Below are 22,502 nucleotides of genomic sequence, written 5' to 3'. Positions count from 1 at the left end.
TAGCTAATATAAATGAAAAGTATAATATAAACGTGCAAACTAAAGATAAAAAGTAAAAAATGAATTCAGATTGTACAAGTTGCGGAAAAAAAAATCAAAAATTCGAATTTCCCGCCAACTTTACACCCAAAAAGGCCGACGATGGCCTACGATGGCCCTGTTCATAACCACGGCCACCGCCACTGATTAGAGATCCAACTCTGTATAGTTCACATATTATCCGCCAGGTGCGATGCTAGCGCCGCCATATTGGTTTTGATAAGAACGCCACCATGTAGGTAAGGTTCATTAAAATCATTTGTAAGGTAGGAGTAATGGATGCTGATTTGTTACATTTTTGTTTATAACCTTGAACTCTGGTCCTTTCAAAAATTGTGTAAATATGAAAACCAAGTGTGTTCATAATGTTCAATGATTGATTGAAATCAATTGATTTAACTTGAATTCTCATGTGTCAATGTCCCATACTGTATGCTTTGAAAATATTGGACAAGGGTGATTTTCCTCTAAAATAATGTGCATAATTTGATCTATAGAGGTATTTAAAGCACAAGGACTGTTTAATCCTTGGTTGAAGAAATCTCGAACCATCAACTTCCAGATACGAAGTCCACCGCGCTCTTCTGCTGTAAACATCCATTATAAAGGACTTGTCTCTTTCGAGCAGAATTAAACTCAATTGCGGAATTGGTGGATTGCGGAAGACCACTTGTTAGTATCTTTTTGAGTGGAAACGCTCGGGCCTTGGTGTGGCTCTGCTAAAGTGTTAATAAAAGACACAAAAAGGCCGCTGCCTTTCTCACACAAAGGATATTCCCCGCTATTCAGCGCGGGAACTCGGCAGCGCAGCGGTCATGGGAACGCTACTGGGTTCTTCCAACTTACAAGAAGTTTTTTCATGTGTTATAGTTCTGTACAAAACTTATCTATACACTATTGTAGGAGAAAACCCTCGAAATATTAATTTCTTTCTCTTCCCCAGGTGTCACCGAACCATCACAGTGGCCATATTTTTTCAAGGACGATTTTAAGGATAGGTTCACACGAAGATTTTATGGAATTTTCCGATCGCGTCTTTTTTTCCCTTTGGGAGTGAGCTATTTTTTTGAACAGGTTGATTTTTTTAAGGAGGAGGGAACAGCTACTGCCAAGGTCTTATATATCGTCCTAAGTCGAAGAGAGAAGGAAGACAGGATACGAGAAAGCCAGCCGTTCCGACAACGAACATTATCCGTTTAGGATAAAATTCGCCCCCGGGCGGGAAGCGAACCCGCAGCCTAGCGCTTACAAGGCAGACGCTCTACCAACCAAGCTAACTAGGCTGACGAAATGCCTAATTGATTTTTTTAAAGGGGTTTAAGCCAGCAGTACGTGATTGCTCAGGTGGTCACCTATCTGGATACCAACCACGCTCAATGTTGCTTAACCTATGTGATCCATTTGGTAGGATATGGGTAGGATTAGGATCATCCAAAGTAAATTTGGCGAATAAAAAATAGGCTGCACTTTACCAGACCTATAGTTGAAATCCACGGCCTGTTTTATTCCTTGGAGCACAGACAGCTTTTTTTGTTTACAAAAATTACAAATCATGTGTTTTCCGAATGATTTTTCATCCTTCTCACTTTTTTCATCACAAGTCGCGTTTTTTTTCCTTTCGACAAGAAAGTATCAAATTTTCCTTTTTGTCGTTTGATTTTACTTTAAACCCGTGAAAGTATTTGTTAAACTGTTCTAATTGTTTTAGAAGCATCTATTCAACTCTTTGTGAATCAATTACCAGGTAAGTTGGTCTCTTTTTCGTTGCACGTAACTTTGTTTATTGCATGATAGCAAAAAAAGCGTATGGCCTTATACAGACGCTAATGGAAGGGTCACACTTTAATCATGTCCGAAGGAAATATTCCGTTTAAAATCCCTTCCAAAAGTTCTAAAGTTCAACGAGTTAAGCATCGAGAAGCTTTTCTATCAAAAGGAAAAGAAAAAGACCACTTAGAAATAATAGATCACCCAAATGAAGCTCTAAAGAATAAAGACCTACTTTAAATTCGTGGAGAGGTATGTGTGTTAAACAAACGAGAAAAATTTCACAAAAATTCGTGTTTACTGTGAAGAAATTTTCCTTGTGACTTTGATGCAGTGCAGGGGATAACTCCCTTTAATTTCTATCTCGCCGATGAAATCTAATTGGCATGACAGCCCTTTGCCATCCCCCGATTGCATAATTGCTCAAGGAATTGTAATTAGATATGTGAAAACAGTTTATTTTTGGAATGGAAAGTTGCTCCTCATGAAAATGGCCTGATTTTGTAGGAGGTATTCCTGCATGCTACCTATTACAAATATCTTTTCAAATGTTTGGCTTCCTTTTCAATTTTCATTTTGCATTTCCTTTCATTAAAATCATTTGTAAGGTAGGAGTAATGGATGCTGATTTGTTACATTTTTGTTTATAACCTTGAACTCTGGTCCTTTCAAAAATTGTGTAAATATGAAAACCAAGTGTGTTCATAATGTTCAATGATTGATTGGAATCAATTGATTTAACTTGAATTCTCATGTGTCAATGTCCCATACTATATGCTTTGAAAATATTGGACAAGGGTGATTTTCATCTAAAATAATGTGCATAATTTGATCTAGGTATTTAAAGCACAAGGACTGTTTAATCATAATGAAGTTGAAATTCTCATGTGTCAATGTCCAATCATCCAATGTCCCATACTATATGCTTTGAAAATATTGGACAATGGTGATTTTCTTCTAAAATATTGCTCTGTGCATTATATGATCTAGGTATTTAAAGCACAAGGACTGTTTAATCATAATGAAGTTGAAATTCTCATGTGTCAATGTCCAATCATCCAATGTCCCATACTATATGCTTTGAAAATATTGGACAAGGGTGATTTTCATCTAAAATAATGTGCATAATTTGATCTAGGTATTTAAAGCACAAGGACTGTTTAATCATAATGAAGTTGAAATTCTCATGTGTCAATGTCCAATCATCCAATGTCCCATACTATATGCTTTGAAAATATTGGACAAGGGTGATTTTCATCTAAAATAATGTGCATAATTTGATCTAGGTATTTAAAGCACAAGGACTGTTTAATCATAATGAAGTTGAAATTCTCATGTGTCAATGTCCAATCATCCAATGTCCCATACTATATGCTTTGAAAATATTGGACAAGGGTGATTTTCATCTAAAATAATGTGCATAATTTGATCTAGGTATTTAAAGCACAAGGACTGTCTCTCTCTCTCTCTCTCTCTCTCTCTCTCTCTCTCTCTCTCTCTCTCTCTCTCTCTCTCTCTCTCTCTATTCCAGGCGGCTTTACAATCCCTATTGGACAATGGGTTCGATAACTTGGAAATATCGCACGCCCATTGGTTGTCGGCGCTGGCTAAAACCAAACCTTCCCTGACTCCCAAACAGATAGAGGCATACGAAGAATTTGAGCGCACGGTGTGAATCGAACCCCGGACCTTCTGATTAGAAGACGAATACGTCATAATCGATTGTTTATACCTAAAAACCATGTTGATAAACTGCCAGATGTTTTTTCGCGGCCTAGCGCTTACAAGACAGGCGCACTACCTGCCAAGCTAACGAGGCTGGCTGAGATTCTTAAGTTTAACTTTAGGATGCTATTTTAGACATTTGAGTGATCAATAGGCAGGTACCCTAGACCTTTATAAATCTCAACAAAATTATATCTATGAAATTATTTACAGCAGGTTAATTTATCTTAGTTTAAACTAGATAATATGTGTAAAGAGAGAGTGAGTTAGAAAGAAGAACTACTTAGTAACTGCCCAAGTACATACAGATACAGTTAAATGTCTTAGGAGAGGCATATAGAGGGATGGAGGGAGGAAGAAAGAGAAGGGGAAGAAAAATGAGAAACAGAGAGAGAGAGAGAAAGAGAGAGAAAAAAAGAAAGAGAAAAGAGTAATAAAAAGGGAGAGAGAAAGAAGGAAGGAACATGAAAAGGGAGAGAAAGAAAAAACACAACAGGAAAAAAAAAAGAAAGAAGTGAAGTAGAAAAAAAAAAAAACGAGAGGAAAAAGTGAAGTAGAAAAAAAGGGAGGAAGAGGTGAAGTGGAAAAAAAGAGGAAGAAGTGAAGTAGAAAAAAAAAGAAGAAAGAAGTGAAGTAGAAAAAAAACGAGAGGAAAAAGTGAAGTAGAAAAAAAGGGAGGAAGAAGTGAAGTGGAAAAAAAAGAGAGGAAGAAGTGAAGTAGAAAAAAAAGAAGAAAGAAGTGAAGTAGAAAAAAAAGAGAGGAAGAAGTGAAGTAGAAAAAAAAGGAGAGGAAGAATTGAAGTAGAAAAAAAAGAGAGGAAGAAGTGAAGTAGAAAAAAATGAGAGGAAGAAGGAAGGAAAGAGGAGAAGGAAATGGAGAGAATCCCTCTTTCTTATTTTGAGAAATCTCTTTTCTCTATGTAGGTAGATTAATGCGTCCAAATCAGCGCCCGGGCGGCGGAAACTGAAAGTTCTCAAGTCAGCCAATAGCAACACCACCGCCGTTCAAGCCTCCATCAAAAAGAATAACTCGTGGACCCTGCTCACTTATCTGGCCACACCCCAAAACCATCCCACCCTTCTTTCTACTAGCCACCCCTTTCTACAACCCTCTGTTTCCACTGGCTACACACTCTTGTCCCTACTACCCACGTCCCCAAAGACATATCACTCCTATTTCTACTGTCCCCGGACCTTCTGATTCCACTAGCTAAGTACGCCCTCAAGAGAACACCTCGTGACCAACATTCCCGAGAATGTTGTAACCCATCGCGCATCCTCCTCAGCGTCCGAGGGAACTGTAACTGCTATGGTCTTATCGTCCCGAAATCGAAGAGAGAAGGAAGACAGGATACGAGAAAGCCAGCCGTTCCGAGAACAAACATTATCCGTTTAGGATAAAATCCGCCCCCGGGCGGGAAGCGAACCCGCAGCCTAGCGCTTACATGGCAGACGCTCTACCAACCAAGCTAACTAGGCTGACGAAATCCCTATTTGATTTTTTAAAGGGGTTTAAGCCAGCAGGACGTGATTACTCAGGTGGTCACCTATCCGGATACCAACCACGCTCAAAGTTGCTTAGCCTATGTGATCCATTTGGTTGCTTAACCTATGTGAGTTGCTTAACCTATGTGATATGGGTAGGATTAGGATCATCCAAAGTAAATTTGGCGAATAAAAAATAGGCTGCACTTCACCAGACCTATAGTTGATATCCCCAGTCTGTTTTATTCCTTGGAGCACAGACAGCTTTTTTTGTTTACAAAAATTACAAATCATGTGTTTTCCGAATGATTTTTCATCCTTCTCACTTTTTTCATCACAAGTCGCGTTTTTTTTCCTTTCGACAAGAAAGTATCAAATTTTCCTTTTTGTCGTTTGATTTTACTTTAAACCCGTGAAAGTATTTGTTAAACTGTTCTAATTGTTTTAGAAGCATCTATTCAACTCTTTGTGAATCAATTACCAGGTAAGTTGGTCTCTTTTTCGTTGCACGTAACTTTGTTTATTGCATGATAGCAAAAAAAGCGTATGGCCTTATACAGACGCTAATGGAAGGGTCACACTTTAATCATGTCCGAAGGAAATATTCCGTTTAAAATCCCTTCCAAAAGTTCTAAAGTTCAACGAGTTAAGCATCGAGAAGCTTTTCTATCAAAAGGAAAAGAAAAAGACCACTTAGAAATAATAGATCACCCAAATGAAGCTCTAAAGAATAAAGACCTACTTTAAATTCGTGGAGAGGTATGTGTGTTAAACAAACGAGAAAAATTTCACAAAAATTCGTGTTTACTGTGAAGAAATTTTCCTTGTGACTTTGATGCAGTGCAGGGGATAACTCCCTTTAATTTCTATCTCGCCGATGAAATCTAATTGGCATGACAGCCCTTTGCCATCCCCCGATTGCATAATTGCTCAAGGAATTGTAATTAGATATGTGAAAACAGTTTATTTTTGGAATGGAAAGTTGCTCCTCATGAAAATGGCCTGATTTTGTAGGAGGTATTCCTGCATGCTACCTATTACAAATATCTTTTCAAATGTTTGGCTTCCTTTTCAATTTTCATTTTGCATTTCCTTTCATTAAAATCATTTGTAAGGTAGGAGTAATGGATGCTGATTTGTTACATTTTTGTTTATAACCTTGAACTCTGGTCCTTTCAAAAATTGTGTAAATATGAAAACCAAGTGTGTTCATAATGTTCAATGATTGATTGGAATCAATTGATTTAACTTGAATTCTCATGTGTCAATGTCCCATACTATATGCTTTGAAAATATTGGACAAGGGTGATTTTCATCTAAAATAATGTGCATAATTTGATCTAGGTATTTAAAGCACAAGGACTGTTTAATCATAATGAAGTTGAAATTCTCATGTGTCAATGTCCAATCATCCAATGTCCCATACTATATGCTTTGAAAATATTGGACAATGGTGATTTTCTTCTAAAATATTGCTCTGTGCATTATATGATCTAGGTATTTAAAGCACAAGGACTGTTTTTAGTCATAATATTAGTTTGTCTAAGGGTTAGGTCTATTGCTTTATCAACTTACCTTTTAGTGAGAAACTACAACTTGTATAATCCTATCCAGTATCCATTTAGGAAATTATCTTTTTCTCTTTCTTTTCCCCTTCAAGGAGAGGCTTTTTAGTAAGCTAGGGTAACACCCCTTTCTTATTTATCTGTGGTATGTGCATGTTCGATTGTTGGATCTAACATTATGCAATCAAACTTATGAAATTAGCTTCAAAGTCCTAATCCTAAACTCTCCAATAGTTAGTATGTGTGCAAAGCCCAAAATAAAATCATCCGCAGGGACCAAAGTACAAATACAAGTCAAGTTCCTTGAAATAAACCACTCTGAACGTTTATTTCAGGTAGAGTGCCACCTAGCTCATATTGAAAACAGTCACTCAATGTCAAGATTGTTGGATCTAACATTATGCAATCAAACTTATGAAATTAGCTTCAAAGTCCTAATCCTAAACTCTCCAATAGTTAGTATGTGTGCCAAGCCCAAAATAAAATCATCTGCAGGGACCAAAGTACAAATATGTATAAGTCAAGTTCCTTAAAATAAACCACTCTGAACATTTATTTCAGGTAGAGTGCCACCTAGCTCATATTGAAAACAGTCACTCAATGTGAGAGACTTGGCCCTTAATAACTGGCTGTCTTTTAATATGAGCAATGGGGAACACAAAGTAGAGTAACAAGGATTAAGTCTGTTAGAAACTGAAATCCCTTAATAACTGGCTGTCTTTTAATATGAGCAATGGGGAACACAAAGTAGAGTAACAAGGATTAAGTCTGTTAGAAACTGAAATCCATATACACTCTTGTGCTTATCTGAAAAGTACCTTTGACCTTTAACAACATATGATGCTATTTTAGACATTTGAGTGATCAATAGGCAGGTACCCTAGACCTTTATAAATCTCAACAAAATTATATCTATGAAATTATTTATAGCAGGTTAATTTATCTTAGTTTAAACTAGATATGTGTAAAGAGAGAGTGAGTTAGAAAGAAGAACTACTTAGTAACTGCCTAAGTACATACAGATATAGGGATTTGAAGAGTCAGTTACGTGTCTTAGGAGAGGCATATAGAGGGATGGAGGGAGGAAGAAAGAGAAGGGGAAGAAAAATGAGAAACAGAGAGAGAAAGGAGAAATAAAAAGGGAGAGAGAAAGAAAAAACACAACAGGAAAAAAAAAGAAAGAAGTGAAGTGGAAAAAAAGAGAGGAAGAAGTGAAGTAGAAAAAAAAAGAGAGGAAGAAGTGAAGTAGAAAAAAAAAGAAGAAAGAAGTGAAGTAGAAAAAAAAAACGAGAGGAAAAAGTGAAGTAGAAAAAAAGGGAGGAAGAATTGAAGTGGAAAAAAGAGAGGAAGAAGTGAAGTAGAAAAAAAAAGAAGAAAGAAGTGAAGTAGAAAAAAAGAGAGGAAGAAGTGAAGTAGAAAAAAAAGAGAGGAAGAATTGAAGTAGAAAAAAAAGAGAGGAAGAAGTGAAGTAGAAAAAAAGAGAGGAAGAAGGAAGGAAAGAGGAGAAAGAAATGGAGAGAGTCCCTCTTTCTTATTTTGAGAAATCTCTTTTCTCTAGATAGGTAGATTCCTTCAAATAATAATAATAACCATTTTTGCTTTTTTATTTTATAATTTATATTCATGAATCTTCTCTCTTTCTTCTTTTACCCGCATTCACAGATTCAACAAGAAACCAAGTTTCATCCCCTTTTCTGGCCACACCCCAAAACCATCCCACCCTTCTTTCTACTAGCCACCCCTTTCTACAACCCTCTGTTTCCACTGGCTACACACTCTTGTTCCTACTACCCACGTCCACAAAGACATATCACTCCTATTTCTACTGTCCCCGGACCTTCTGATTCCACTATCTACGCCCTCAAGAGAACACCTCGTGACCAACATTCCCGAGAATGTTGTAACCCATCGCGCATCCACCTCAGCGTCTCCTAAAGTACAAACCGAAGGAAAAATATGACGTCGCTGAACAGTAGCGACCTCACGTCGCTCATTTGGCTCCAGAACGACGACATTCTCAAGCACATCAACTCCTCAGCGACCCCTGGCGGTGGCGGCAAACATTTCATCAACGTGATAACGTCGGCGGCCCCCATGTCCAAACCTATATTGATGTTTAAGCCGCACATGGCCGGCATGGGACAGGTGACCGCCATACAGGCGCCCGTCACACAGGCGGAACTCACTCAGGTATGTAGAGGTGGTGGGAAAAAATTAATTGCTCATCCTTAAAGGAATTCAGCTAAAAATACGCATTTTAGCTAAAAATACGCATTTTTCTTGTAGAATAGAGTACCATGTTTATCCTGCCAAGTTAGACTGAAAAGACCCTTTACACCCGCAGTCTGACCAAGTTGTTATATATTTCATAAATAGGTAATGTTTACAATTTTATTTTACCTAAGTAATAGAGTTAAACCTTATTTAAGTTATAAAAAAAGAGAAAAATACGAAATATCAATAAAATAAAAACTTTAGTAGACTGGAAATTTTGAAAAATTGGACTGGAAAACCGGGAAAAGTCAGGGAATTTTATTTTTCCATTTTGGTAGACACCCTGAATGATGTGATATCCAGGTAAAATAATCCAAAATAATAAATACAATGACAGTGTAGGTACTGAAGGTACCTATGATGAGTTGATGATAGCAGGTACATACTATCTACCTAAAACCTAGTTTTTTTTACGTATCATTATTTCCACATCACCACAAAATATACGATTATTTTTTATTATTAAAAAAAATGATTACAGACTACAGAGTAACAGAGTATGTACCTACCTACTGATTAGAGATCCAACTCTGTATAGTTCACATATTATCCGCCAGGTGCGATTCTAGAGCCGCCATATTGGTTTTGATAAGAACGCCACCATGTAGGTAAGGGTTGAGAAGACACCATCTTGGATTTCCAATGGTTCATGTAGAAGCGCTACAACGCCAGCTAACTATAATCTACATTTTTGTGTTTGTGTATTTCCAGTTGGTAGCATCATCAGGAACCGTCATGGCATCCGGTCTGCAGAGCCATCAGGTCGAAGAAATCAAGTACATTGAAATGAAAGACTACAGCGAGGATTCGTATCAGTCCAATATTAGCACGGGATCCAGCACTCTGCACTCCATCAATGTTCAGGTAAGCACTCCTCAGGTTGAAGAAATCTCGAACCATCAACTTCCAGATACGAAGTCCACCGCGCTCTTCTGCTGTAAACATCCATTATAAAGGACTTGTCTCGTTCGAGCAGAATTAAACTCAATTGTGGAATTGGTGGATTGCGGAAGACCACTTGTTTGTATCTTTTTGAGTGGAAACGCTCGGGCCTTGGTGTGGCTCTGCTAAAGTGTTCATAAAAGATGTCAGGAAGCAGTTGGTGTACAAAACGGGACACAAAAAGGCCGCTGCCTTCCTCAAACAAAGGATATCCCCCGCTATTCAGCGGGGGAACTCGGCAGCGCAGCGGTCATGGGAAGCCTACTGGGTTCTTCCAACTTAGAAGAAGTTTTTTTCATGTGTTATAGTTCTGTATAAAACTTCTCTATACACTATTGTAGGAGAAAACCCTCGAAATATTAATTTCTTTCTCTTCCCCAGGTGTCACCGAACCATCACAGTAGTAGCGGCGCCGGACCGCCCTACTCGCCCCCGTCCAAAGTTTCCCCTCACTCGTCAGCCGCCTCCTCCCCAGGTAATAATAACAATAATATGGAAGTTTATTTTACATCACATTAACAATAAAAGTGAAGCACTATAATGGAAAGATTACCTACCTGAAAACAAATATTCTTGGATATATCAAACCTGAAGCCGGAAGCACGTTGAGAATCACAAAAGAAAAAAATTGCCATGATGTCTGAAGAAAATGCCGAAGTTTCAGACGAGGAGGATTCAGCTCTAGGTTTCATGTACTTGTGAATGAATTGTCATAGTACCTAAATAAAAAGCAGCTACCTCTATAAAATGTTCTTTTGGAATAAATCCCCTTTAAGTACAAGAATTCTTTTTTTCAACATAATACTCTTTATTTATTTGCAAGAATTAATACATAAACATATATAACAATATTAAAAATTGGCAAAAAATAAGCAGAAAAGATGTTAAGTTACCTATTATGAGTGTGAAAAAGTGGGGATGTGTTATATCTCAGTTAAATTAAGTTGTAAAAAATATATATATATTTTCCAGTTTCTTTTGCAGTTTGCAGTTTCATTTTCTTTTTATTTCAGGTGGTGCAGGGAGCTCCACCTCGGGGGGCGCCGGGAGCACCGCCTCGGGCAGCCTACCCCCCATGGCGGGCGCTTATAAGAAGCCCCCGTTTTCGTATTCGCAACTGGTGTTCATGTCCATTGAGAATTCGACGGAAAAGGCGCTGCCCCTCCGCGAGATTTACTCGTGGATTGAGAAGTACTTTCCCTACTACAAGAACGCGCCGACCGGTATGTATGTGTGGAGGTTTTTTATAGTGAGAACCACAATTATAATTTCTTCCTAGTTTCAGTTCAACTCTTTTTTTTTTTTTTTTTTTTTTTTTTTTTTAAAATTTTTGTAGAGGAACTGTAACTGCCAAGGTCTTCTTACCGTCCCGAAATGGAAGGAATACAGGAAATAGAGGAGAATTTCGGTCCTGAAATAAAGAGAGAAGGAATACAGGGATAGGGAGAAAGCCAGCCGTTCCGAGAACGAACATTATCCGTTCAGGATAAAAAAAATATTATTATTATTTTTTATTACCTATTTTGTTGAATAACTCTTTGATTAAGCTATCTGCTTGCTTGTTTTTAATCTTTTTACTCAGTCAGATTGCTTTGCTTGATCTAAGAGTTAAACTTAAGATCAAGTTTGATCTAAAATTATTTTAATCGGCACATAGTTGTCCACATTTCATTTTAGGGGTATATGTTTAAACACGACTTTGGCACAAATATAACAAACAGGAAACAGGACGTTAAAAAAAAAAAAAAAAAAAAATGATGTGCGATGTTAAACTGAGGTTAATATTAATTTTTGTTATTACTCAACATTTCATTTCCATGTAGGTATTTATTTCATGTTCCCTTCTTGTCGTTGTGTGTTCCAGGCTGGAAGAACTCAATCCGTCACGAGCTCTCCTACAAGAACTACTTCAAGAAGGTCACGACGACCACCAAGTTCATCAAGGGTGCCTGGAGCGTCGACAAAGTGTACCGGCCCAAACTCTACACCAAACTCAAGTCCTTCCTCAACTGTGACGAAAAACTCAACTACAACCTCAACAAGTGTCTGTGCGAGACCGTGTCCAAGTATGACCTGTTCTCTTTCATCAATAACAACAACGATGATGATATTAACGCGGCCAGCATCATTATGGAGTTGAAAAACCAGAACGGGACACCCTGTAAGGACACGAGTCGGCTGGAAGGTGCGACCCCCCTCAAGGCGGCCAAACAGAAGAGGAAACAGGCCTCGGAGAAAGTTTATAAAAATAACAATAACCATATGGTGAGTAATCTGAACACTCAGGTAGCGACCATCGTGGCGGACACGAGCGACGACACGGGCATGACGCATATGAAGTTCTACGAGATTTCGCCGCACAAGCGGATCAAAGTGGAGCACCACGGCGAGCTAGAGGGCGAAGAACCGGTTGTCAATATCAAAATAGAAGACCCGAGCCCTGAGGAGTACGGGTTTGATCCGAACCAGATGGAGGTAAAGAGTGAGATCATCATCAAGGAGGAGACGTGTGACTATGACGGAACGCTGCTGAGGAGTACGGGTTTGATCCGAACCAGATGGAGGTAAAGAGTGAGATCATCATCAAGGAGGAGACGTGTGACTATGACGGAACGCTAGTGGCGAGTGAGGTGCTGTACCAGGAGGATGTGACAGCGGAGCGGGAGGAGATAGAGGATGAGGGCACGAGAGCGCAACCCTACGGAGACATCATTCAGGACGCGTACGGCGAGATCCGGGACGCATACGTCGAAGACGGACAGGAAGAGGAAGAAGAAGAGAAGCGGAAACGGGACGGCGCGGTGTGCGCTCGCAACCCTACGGAGACATCATTCAGGACGCGTACGGCGAGATCCGGGACGCATACGTCGAAGACGGACAGGAAGAGGAAGAAGAAGAAAAGCGGAAACGGGACGGCGCGGTGTGCGCGCTGCTCCACCTAGCGGGCATTTCCTCAAGTATGGACAGCGCGACCCGATCGAACGCCGGCGCCAAGTCTAGAAATGCGTCCAAATCAGCGCCCGGGCGGCGGAAACTGAAAGTTCTCAAGTCAGCCAATAGCAACACCACCGCCGTTCAAGCCTCCATCAAGAAGAATAACTCGTGGACCCTGCTCACTTACCCGGAACTGTTTGCGTGCGCTAACAGCAATAGCAGCAGTAGTACAGTGAAGACGGGGGATATTGAGAGATAAGTCACTTCGGTTACCGGTTCGGATAGTGTTAGTCATTGTTTATTGTTGCACCAATAACGAGATTTTGCAGTTACCTGCCCCCCATAACCATATTAAACCCGAGGTTCTACGAATGAATAAAAACTATGTATTGAGTACCTATTGGCTACAGTTACAACCAGGTCGCAGTGACATAGGGTTATTAAAGCCAATGGCCCTACTTATACCTATTGGTTATCGTTTTTTAAATGTTCGGGATCTGTAAAATCTCACCAATTTTAAAAGACAGTTTGCCCTCAAATCGGAAGAGTACTTTGGTGTCACTCCTTGGATTTGTTGAAACTTTGCCGAGGTACGGGGGATTTTGTACGAAATGCTTTGTACGATTGTAGTAGCGGCTATACGGAATTGTAGTGTATTGTACCGAATTGTAGTAGCGGCTATACGAAATTGTAGCGTATTGCACCGAATTGTAGTAGCGGCTATACGGAATTGTAGCGTATTGTACCGAATTGTAGTAGCGGGTATACGGATTAAGTACGAACATTTTGTATGGAATTTTTGCAGATGACTTTGCCTTTGCAAAGTTTCCAAAACCAAGATTGGAACCAAGTACGTTTCATTGTTGGTGAGATGTAGTCCAAGGGCAGCCTTAATTATATTATTCAAGCCATTTCCACCAGAGACAAATACTTTAAGGAGTTATACTTGTTAAATGAAGTAAGAATTTAGAACATGAATAATTATCTTTTTTATTAGAAAGTAATATGCACTTAATAAAGGAGTTCAATGCTTCCTTTTTTAGGAGAAAAATACTCTTATTCCTTGTATAATGGAGTTCAAAATGTACTGGGATCAAAGCTCTTTCTAACACATGTAATTGCGCCTTTAATGCTTTTTTTTTTTTAAGGAGTTATACTTGTTTAAATGGAGTTCAAAATGTACTGTATTCAAAGCTCTTTGTAATACGTAGGTAAGGTAAATCAATGAGGTTAGAATAAAAAGTCGGAAATATTTACAGCTAGCCGGCCGATATATATTTTTGTAACAATGTACATAGAAGACAAAATGTTTATTACCTATTTAAATAATTTTATGAAATGTATTTATCATATTATTCAGTGCCCTCTTTTATATATATTTTAATTATTTTTTTGAACACTTCTAGCTGTTGAGGTATGAATAAAAGCTTCGATTGTCTCGGTAAACCGATTAGGACTTTTTTTAGGGGATCAGCTTCACTGAATAACTAATGAAGTTTTTAGTGACGGAATTTTTACCTCCCATTTGGCGATATGGCGATGAGCTACCCGCCTCCTTACAACTTCATGTTTTGTACTCTTTAGGCAATCAGGTATAAAGAATTATTTCTTTTCTTCGTCTTTTCCCGTGTACATACGGGGTTGGCGTTTTTCGTCAGCCACTCAATCAGCCCTAACTAGGGTGATTGCTTTGGGCTGACATTTGGTTTTGGCTACAAAGTTTACGAGTGGATGCCCTTCGCACTCAACCTTTGCTATTTCATTAGCAAGGGAAAGTCAGGCTGGTATACTCCCTGTTTAAAGTCCCCCAGCCAGACTAAGCTGGTCTACTCCCTGTTTAACGTCCCCCAGCCAGACAGAGAAAGAATTACATTGTGAGGTAAAATCAAGAGACAAAAGCTTCCATTCTGAGACAGTTGAAGTGTTGAATACCTACTCTATTTTATTTTATTGTTAAATCTGTTGAAAAATAATTTCATTTGAAGACTTCTCGTAATTACGAGTATCAGCGGATTTTCATTATCTTTTCAAGGCTTTATTAAGTGGCAGAGTTCTCCTGGAGGAACTCTTCCACCTAACCACTGATTTTTGTCTCAGTAGCAAGCCACGATATTTAAGGACGTCCAGCCTTACCTCAACTCTCATTATTTGGTGACGGAAAATATCTCGATTTCTGAGTTACTGAAGTATTACTCTTTCGGGAAATACTTAACTTTCATGAATTACATTTTCATTTTACATTATTTCCTGAGACGTCCAAAACGATATTAGACCATCAGGATGTAAAATCTAAAAGCACTCGAGAAAAAAATAAATAAAAATAAAATGCAATCTATCGAAAAATAAAAATAAAAACCTAAATAAATAAAATAAAATTTTTAGTTAGTTTTTCTCCATCAGAAATTCAGAACAAGGAAGTTTTGTTTAGTAGTTCAAATGTTTTTATTTTTTAATGCCTACAAAAAAAAAAACTTAAAATAATTCACCTATATAATTTGTTATTTATTTTTAAGTCCTTAGATTTTTTTCTCTTCGATAAGGTTTGTTTTTAAAAGGGCACTGACTACTTCTTTTAATTATTTTTCATTTTCCGTGGTCCCAATTTTAAGTCCCGATTTTACAGGTTCGTGTAGCCTTAAGAAACCGGGATGTCGGATTTTAAGGAGCAGGAGTAGTAAGGTTTTTAAGGAGTTAAGGAACGGTGACGATATTTTGACGTTGAAATGTTTACCAAGAGAAAGCTTGCGAAGCTATTTTCATAAACAGTAGAGATGTGTAAAGGTGTTTCCACGCATAGTCGACCGGCCGTCGATTGATGTGAATCGATTTCGATCGATCTGAATCGATTTCGATTGATGTGAATCGATTTCGATCGATGTGAATCGATTTCGATCGATGTGAATCGATTTCGATCGATGTGAATCGATTTCGATAGACGGCTGGTTGATTATGTTTGGACACACCTTAAGGCTCAAAAGAGAGCGGAGAGTATAAAGCATAGAGCAGTTAGAGGAAACAACTTAGAACAGTGACAATAGTGGACAGTGTCGACTTCAAACCGCAAACCTGTTTGGATCATTAAAAAATTATGTTTGGACACACCTTAAGGCTCAAAAGAGAGCGGAGAGTATAAAGCATAGAGCAGTTAGAGGAAACAACTTAGAACAGTGACAACTTAGACAGCGACTTTAAACCGCAAACCTGTTTGGATCATTAAAAATTCTCCCATTAGTGAAATCTCTCATTAAGTCATTGGTGAAATCCACCATCACTCTTTATAGTCTTTATACATCTCTTTTGATCAGGCTCCACCTTCCTCTTCAATTCGATGTTTTAGGGGACCTCCTTTAAAATTCAAAGGGTAAAATAGGGCTTCCTTAGAGTCGAAAAATCTTTTGCCTTAAACAAAACGAAACTCAGGGATTAGATTTATTCGTGGTACATTATGGAAACCCTATTTTTCGAATGCCTTAATTTTATTTATTTTTTTCGTTGGGGCCATTATAGGTGTTTTTTTCTTTTGAGGAAACTTTCGGAAAAGGAACCGATTCCTTTTTGGAAACTAAAATGGTACCTGTACTTTTTTTTCGCCTTTTCCTGTGTACATTCAGGATAAAAAAAAAAATATTATTATTATTATTTTTATTATTACCTATTTTGTTGAATAACTCTTTGATTAAGCTATCTGCTTGCTTGTTTTTAATCTTTTTACTCAGTCAGATTGCTTTGCTTGATCTAAGAGTTAAACTTAAGATCAAGTTTGATCTAAAATTATTTTAATCGGCACATAGTTGTCCACATTTCATTTTAGGGGAAATAAAATAGAGTAGGTATTCAACACTTCAACTGTCTCAGAATGGAAGCTTTTGTCTCTTGATTTTACCTCACAATGTAATTCTTTCTCTGTCTGGCTGGGGGACGTTAAACAGGGAGTAGACCAGCTTAGTCTGGCTGGGGGACTTTAAACAGGGAGTATACCAGCCTGACTTTCCCTTGCTAATGAAATAGCAAAGGTTGAGTGCGAAGGGCATCCACTCGTAAACTTTGTAGCCAAAACCAAATGTCAGCCCAAAGCAATCACCCTAGTTAGGGCTGATTGAGTGGCTGACGAAAAACGCCAACCCCGTATGTACACGGGAAAAGACGAAGAAAAGAAATAATTCTTTATACCTGATTGCCTAAAGAGTACAAAACATGAAGTTGTAAGGAGGCGGGTAGCTCATCGCCATATCGCCAAATGGGAGGTAAAAATTCCGTCACTAAAAACTTCATTAGTTATTCAGTGAAGCTGATCCCCTAAAAAAAGTCCTAATCGGTTTACCGAGACAATCGAAGCTTTTATTCATACCTCAACAGCTAGAAGTGTTCAAAAAAATAATTAAAATATATATAAAAGAGGGCACTGAATAATATGATAAATACATTTCATAAAATTATTTAAATAGGTAATAAACATTTTGTCTTCTATGTACATTGTTACAAAAATATATATTTCTTTGCTTGTACGCAACTATATTTTTTATATATATTTTACAAACTATTTACCGATGCTTAAAATTAAAAATAAAATTAATGGTAAGGTTGATCTAACAATATTTTTTTTTAAAGATACACTTGCCAGAAAGTCATTAAAAAAAAGACTTAAGAGCTACAGGGGGAAAAGACTACGTTCTTTGCTTGTACGCAACTATATTTTTTATATATATTTTACAAACTATTTACCGATGCTTAAAATTAAAAATAAAATTAATGGTAAGATTGATCTAACAATATTTTTTTTTAAAGATACACTTGCCAGAAAGTCATTAAAAAAAGACTTAAGAGCTACAGGGGGAAAAGACTACAGAGCCACTCACACTGTCAGGTAGACCGGTAGACCTGACAGGTGGACCTGATCAGGTGTACCTGTCAGGTCTACCTGATAGTGAGTAGCTGCCCTTGGACTACATCTCACCAACAATGAAACGTACTTGGTTCCAATATTGGTTTTGGAAACTTTGCAAAGGCAAAGTCATGTGCAAAAATTCCATACAAAATGTTCGTACTTAATCCGTATAGCGGCTACTACAATTCGGTACAATACGCTACAATTCCCGGGGTCGGCTTTTTTCGTCAGCCTCTCAATCAGCCCTGGGGTGATTGTTTTGGGCTGACATTTGGTTTTGGCTACGAAAATTTTACGGCACCTGTACTAAACCATGGGAAATCCAAGATGGCGTGCCATCGGAATGGGTTCCGTTCCCGAAATGAAAATTCACCTTATTTTGTCGGTTGCCTTATTTCTCTTTGAAAAAAGGAGTACCTACTTTGGCTTCTTTTAAGACAGCCCCACCCCAACCTTACTCGTTTGTTATTTGTAGATTTTTTTTCCCCCGTTTTTTTTTCTGTTTGGACAAAAAATATTCTTAAATTTTAGCGATTTTAATTCGTTTTGAATAAACATTTCACATGAAAATTTGGTTTAAAAAGGGAAGAGGCAAAAACAAAATTTCTAAAAAAAAAAGAAGTTTTCAATAATAAATTCATGTTGAAATTTCTGCCTCCTATTTTCACGTAGGGTAAAACTTTTTACTTTTTACCCGAAATTCCGAGTTTTCGAGTCCCACTTTTGCCAATAAAATTTATTTCAAACTCCACTGACCTCCCAGGAAATATCTTTTGTCCAAAAACACTTCTGTTTTTATCTGTATATTTTTGCGTGTAATTCTTCAAGAAACGATTTCTCTCCCTGAAAATTCGTTTCTTATAAAATTTTAAATGTTGAATTTTTAAAATTATAATCTATAAATACTTCTTAGTTATGACTAAAGGAAAAGAAAGGAATAAAATACCTTTTATTGTTATTTTTTAAAATGAGTTTCATTAATCCAGTCGTCTTTTGATTGCTTAAGATAAAACTCTTCTTGTTTTCAGAATTTTTGTTGGATAGAGTCACAGAGGTTCAACATCACTCGTACTTCTTTATACCTACCAACTCTACCAAGGTTTTTAGTGACAGCTGACAAGGGTTTTCACTCTCAATTTGGCCACAAGCTACCCACCTCCTCGTCCTCACATTAACCTCTCCTAGCCAGCCTAGTTAGCTTGGAGGGTAGCACGTCTGCCTTGTAAGCGCTAGGTCGCGGGTTCGACTCCCGTCCGGGGCGGATTTTATCCTGAACGGATACTGTTCGTTCTCGGAACGGCTGGCTCTCTCCTGTCCTGTCTTTCTTCGATTTCGGGACGATAAGACAGTAGCAGTTACAGTTCCCTCTGTCACACCTCTTAAACAAACAAAAAACCTCTCCTTTCCTAAGTGGAGGCCAGGAAAGTCCAGCAGCACGCCTGTAGCGCGTCTGCCTTGTAAGCGCTAGACCGCGGGTTCGATTCTCGCCCGGGGCGGATTTTATCCTGGAGGGATAGAGTTCGTTCTCAGAATGGCTGGCTTTCTCCTATTCTGTATTCCTTCTCTCTTCGATTTCGGAACGATAAGACCTTAGCAATTACAGTTCCCTCTGTCAAACCTTAAAAAAAAAATCACTTACCATTTCGCCTTCTTCAGAGCCAAAGTCCAGCCACAGGAGTTTGACCCCGTCGTCCGAGGACATCCGGAGTCTCTCGAAGGGGTAGGTCCACAAGATTTTGAGGGATAAATTTCGTTCTCAGAATGGCTGGCTTTCTCCTATTCTGTATTCCTTCTCTCTTCGATTTCGGGACGATAAGACCTTGGCAATTACAGTTCCCTCTGTCAAACCTTTAAAAAAAATCACCTACCATTTCGCCTTCTTCAGAGCCAAAGTCCAGCCACAGGAGTTTGACCCCGTCATCCGAGGACATCCGGAGTCTCTCGAAGGGGTAGGTCCACAAGATTTTAGGCTCCCGACCCATAGACCCCGCTGTGGCTTCCAATAGACGAAACCCGAAGTCATAGTTCACTATCAGTTGACTGGGCTGACCTCGATACATACACCCTGAGAAGAAGGGACATAATAAAAATAAGTAAAATAATTATAGACTCTCTGTCTGGATGAGGGACTATAAACAGAGAGTAGATCAGTGTCTAGCTAGGGAACTATAGCTAGGCTCTTTTATTATGCGGTTTAATTTTCAAATAACTGAGGATAAAATTCCGTGCCTCGGCTGTGATTGAATCCGCGCCTTCCTGTTTACCACGAAAACGACTTGACCACTACGCCACAGAGGTAAGATTTATTAGAGGATTTATTTTTTTAATTTCCGTCGACTAGCCGTAAAGAGACGCCGATTCACATCGATTCACAATAAAATCACATCGATCGACGGCCGTCGACTATGTGTGAACAGGACACACCTTAAGCTCTTCCATCCAACCAAAGAATATCAGTCGAAATAGAAAACAAAAGAAAAGAACATGACCGATAAAGAATGAAGAAAAAAGAAAATAACGGTAATACTTACGCACGCTAACTTGTCGCTGGTTCAGTACACAGCTATGGATAGGTGTTTTTTTCTTTTGAGGAAACTTTCGGAAAAGGAACCGATTCCTTTTTGGAAACTAAAATGGTACCTGTACTTTTTTTTCGCACACAAGGACTGTTTTTAGTCATAATATTAGTTTGTCTAAGGGTTAGGTCTATTGCTTTATCAACTTACCTTTTAGTGAGAAACTACAATTTTTATAATCCTATCCAGTTATCTTTTTCCCCGTGTTCAGACGGGGTCGGCGTTTTTCGTCAGCCTCTCAATCAGCCCTGGGGTGATTGTTTTGGGCTGACATTTGGTTTTGGCTACAAAAATTTTTACGGCACCTGTACTAAACCATGGGAAATTCAAGATGGCGTGCCATCGGAATGGGTTCTGTTCCCGAAAGTTTCTGGCACTGACTACTTCTTTTAATTATTTTTCATTTTCCGTGGTCCCAATTTTAAGTCCCGATTTTACAGGTTCGTGTAGCCTTAAGAAATCGGGATATCGGATTTTAAGGAGCAGGAGTAGTAAGGTTTTTAAGGAGTTAAGGAACGATGACGATATTTTGACGTTGAAATGATTACCAAGAGAAAGCTTGCGAAGCTATTTTCATAAACAGTAGAGATACAGTGTAAAGATGTTTCCACGCATAGTCGACCGGCCGTCGATTGATGTGAATCGATTTCGATTGATGTGAATCGATTTCGATCGATGTGAATCGATTTCGATCGACTTTTTTTTAGCCAATCAGATTGTTTCAACCGAGTTTAAACACACTTTGTGGACCCGGTCCTTAAGCCTTATTGGTTAAATGGGTAGGAATCCATTTTTCTCTTCAATACCTTTTTCTTCTCTTCTACTATCTTTTCTTCTTAACAAAAACAAATGCTATAACAAAATTTTGCTAGTAGTAATACAAGTACATATCTACAAACGTACAAACCTAATGATTTTAACTTTCAACTATAAGTGGGTAAAAAAGAATTTCTAAAAAAGAGCTGTTTTAAGTTGGACGACATGTTTTAACACATAGTTAAAGCACCCAACGGGAAAAAATACTTTTTTTATGATTAAACATTTCAGCTAGTGGAAATCGGAAAAATGCTTAAATAAATACTTTTCCTTTTCTTTTGTAAAGCGCTTAAAGTAGAAAAATATTGATTAATTATATTATTCAAGCCATTTCCACCAGAGACAAATACTTTAAGGAGTTATACTTGTTAAATGAAGTAAGAATTTAGAACATGAAAAATTATCTTCTTTATAAGAAAGTAATATGTACTTAATAAAGGAGTTATACATATGAGTTCAATGCTTCCTTTTTTAGGAGAAAAATACTCTTATTCCTTGTATAATGGAGTTCAAAATGTTCTGCGATCAAAGCTCTTTCTAACACATGTAATTGCGCCTTTAATGCTTTTTTTTAAACGAATTATACCTTATTCCTTGTATAATGGAGTTCAAAATGTTCTGCGATCAAAGCTCTTTCTAACACATGTAATTGCGCCTTTAATGCTTTTTTTTAAGGAGTTATACTTGTTTAAATGGAGTTCAAAATGTACTGTATTCGAAGCTCTTTGTAATACGTAGGTAAGGTAAATCAATGAGGTTAGAATAAAAAGTCGGAAATATTTACAGCTAGCCGGCCGATATGTACAACAAACAAATCTAAATATTATGCTAATACTTGAAAATCAATAACCGATTTCACAGTCAACTAGGTATTTCAACGCTGGGCGTGGATGATATCTGGATGGGTGACCGTCTGAGACAACACGTTCTCTGAGTAGCTACTTTAAATGAGTAGAGATTAAGGGCAGCATTGCCAGGGTCAAAAGGAAAAATATAGAATTGGTAAAAGGCTTTTAGCAATGCTGTGATATCTATCCACAAAAAAATGTAAAGAGACTCTTCACATAACACGTTCTCTGAGTAGCTACTTTAAATGAGTAGAGATTAAGGGCAGCATTGCCAGGGTCAAAAGGAAAAATATAGAATTGGTAAAATGCTTTTAGTAATGCTGTGATATCTATCCACAAAAAAATGTAAAGAGACTCTTCACATTTATTATTATTTGTTAATTTGTTTGAAGTCATTTTAATATAACACAAATACCTAATTTAATTATTTTTAGAAATTGAATCCCACGGCAAACTTAACTGTTCGGCGGATTTCACATCTAGACTGCAACTTGTAGTATACGACAGTTTTCATGTTGATGGCTACATAGTCTTATGTGCCTGTTCACACTTGAACTTTAATAAGTGTGAACAGGCCCATAAGACTATGTAGTCCTCAACATGAAAACTGCCGTATACTACAAGTTGCAGTCTAGATGTGAAATCC

General features: G+C 38.0%; 3 protein-coding genes and 2 long non-coding RNA genes across 8 annotated transcripts in view; 2 read left to right on the top strand and 3 right to left on the bottom strand.

Moving 5' to 3' along the window:
- LOC103506201 overlaps positions 1-3,564 on the top strand; it is a 14,230-nt gene extending 10,666 nt beyond the window's left edge. The window contains exon 11 of the mRNA XM_026821318.1: positions 3,338-3,564. Coding sequence (XP_026677119.1) covers positions 3,338-3,481 — 144 coding nt within the window. The 3' untranslated portion in view covers positions 3,482-3,564. The remainder of the gene's footprint in view (positions 1-3,337) is intronic.
- Positions 3,565-5,354: 1,790 nt separating this feature from the next.
- LOC108252008 (forkhead box protein N2-like) lies at positions 5,355-13,366 on the top strand. 4 transcript variants are annotated; one of them, XM_017442762.2, is made up of 8 exons: positions 5,355-5,500; positions 8,244-8,771; positions 9,567-9,719; positions 10,179-10,272; positions 10,811-11,020; positions 11,662-12,266; positions 12,356-12,505; positions 12,625-13,366. In XM_017442762.2, the coding sequence occupies exons 2-8, from the start codon at positions 8,538-8,540 to the stop codon at positions 12,988-12,990; spliced, it is 1,812 nt and encodes a 603-aa protein (XP_017298251.2). In that variant the 5' UTR covers positions 5,355-5,500; positions 8,244-8,537; the 3' UTR covers positions 12,991-13,366. The 4 variants fall into 4 exon arrangements, with proteins under 4 accessions (XP_017298251.2, XP_026677132.1, XP_026677133.1 ...); XM_026821331.1 differs by having other exon boundaries at positions 11,662-12,272; positions 12,362-12,505; XM_026821332.1 differs by lacking the exon at positions 5,355-5,500 and adding an exon at positions 5,631-5,775 and having other exon boundaries at positions 11,662-12,272; positions 12,362-12,505.
- Positions 13,367-14,755: 1,389 nt separating this feature from the next.
- On the bottom strand, positions 14,756-16,331 carry LOC113466168. Its single transcript, XR_003390647.1, has 2 exons — positions 15,933-16,331; positions 14,756-15,797 (listed from the first exon to the last, which is right to left on the bottom strand). It is a non-coding gene; the product is annotated as an uncharacterized LOC113466168 (long non-coding RNA).
- A 2,080-nt stretch (positions 16,332-18,411) lies between these two features.
- On the bottom strand, positions 18,412-20,184 carry LOC103506198 (beta-1-syntrophin-like). Its single transcript, XM_008470585.3, has 4 exons — positions 20,148-20,184; positions 19,485-19,681; positions 19,256-19,327; positions 18,412-18,459 (listed from the first exon to the last, which is right to left on the bottom strand). The coding sequence occupies exons 2-4, from the start codon at positions 19,674-19,676 to the stop codon at positions 18,412-18,414; spliced, it is 312 nt and encodes a 103-aa protein (XP_008468807.1). The 5' UTR covers positions 19,677-19,681; positions 20,148-20,184.
- Positions 20,185-20,953: 769 nt separating this feature from the next.
- LOC113466167 lies at positions 20,954-22,068 on the bottom strand. Its single transcript, XR_003390646.1, has 2 exons — positions 21,595-22,068; positions 20,954-21,495 (listed from the first exon to the last, which is right to left on the bottom strand). It is a non-coding gene; the product is annotated as an uncharacterized LOC113466167 (long non-coding RNA).
- Between the last annotated feature and the right edge of the window lie 434 nt (positions 22,069-22,502).

This window comes from Diaphorina citri, unplaced genomic scaffold (assembly GCF_000475195.1).
Source record: "Diaphorina citri unplaced genomic scaffold, Diaci psyllid genome assembly version 1.1 scaffold222, whole genome shotgun sequence".
In the NCBI taxonomy this organism is placed as follows: domain Eukaryota; kingdom Metazoa; phylum Arthropoda; class Insecta; order Hemiptera; family Psyllidae; genus Diaphorina; species Diaphorina citri.
The sequence above is the reverse complement of the archived record's forward strand: the minus strand, read 5'-3'. Positions and strand labels throughout refer to the sequence as shown.

Bases quoted from the DNA above. Each gene is read 5' to 3' on its own strand.
- LOC108252008 (XM_017442762.2), top strand. From the start codon at position 8,538: ATGACGTCGCTGAACAGTAGCGACCTCACGTCGCTCATTTGGCTCCAG. The intron at 8,772-9,566 runs GTATGTAGAGGT...GTGTATTTCCAG, and splicing joins CACAGGCGGAACTCACTCAG to TTGGTAGCATCATCAGGAAC. The intron at 12,267-12,355 runs ATGGAGGTAAAG...GATCCGAACCAG, and splicing joins ACGGGTTTGATCCGAACCAG to ATGGAGGTAAAGAGTGAGAT.
- LOC103506198 (XM_008470585.3), bottom strand. From the start codon at position 19,676: ATGTATCGAGGTCAGCCCAGTCAACTGATAGTGAACTATGACTTCGGG. The intron at 19,328-19,484 runs GTAGGTGATTTT...TACCCCTTCGAG, and splicing joins GCTCTGAAGAAGGCGAAATG to AGACTCCGGATGTCCTCGGA. The intron at 18,460-19,255 runs GTAAGTGATTTT...ACGAATTTTCAG, and splicing joins GCTCTGAAGAAGGCGAAATG to GGAGAGAAATCGTTTCTTGA.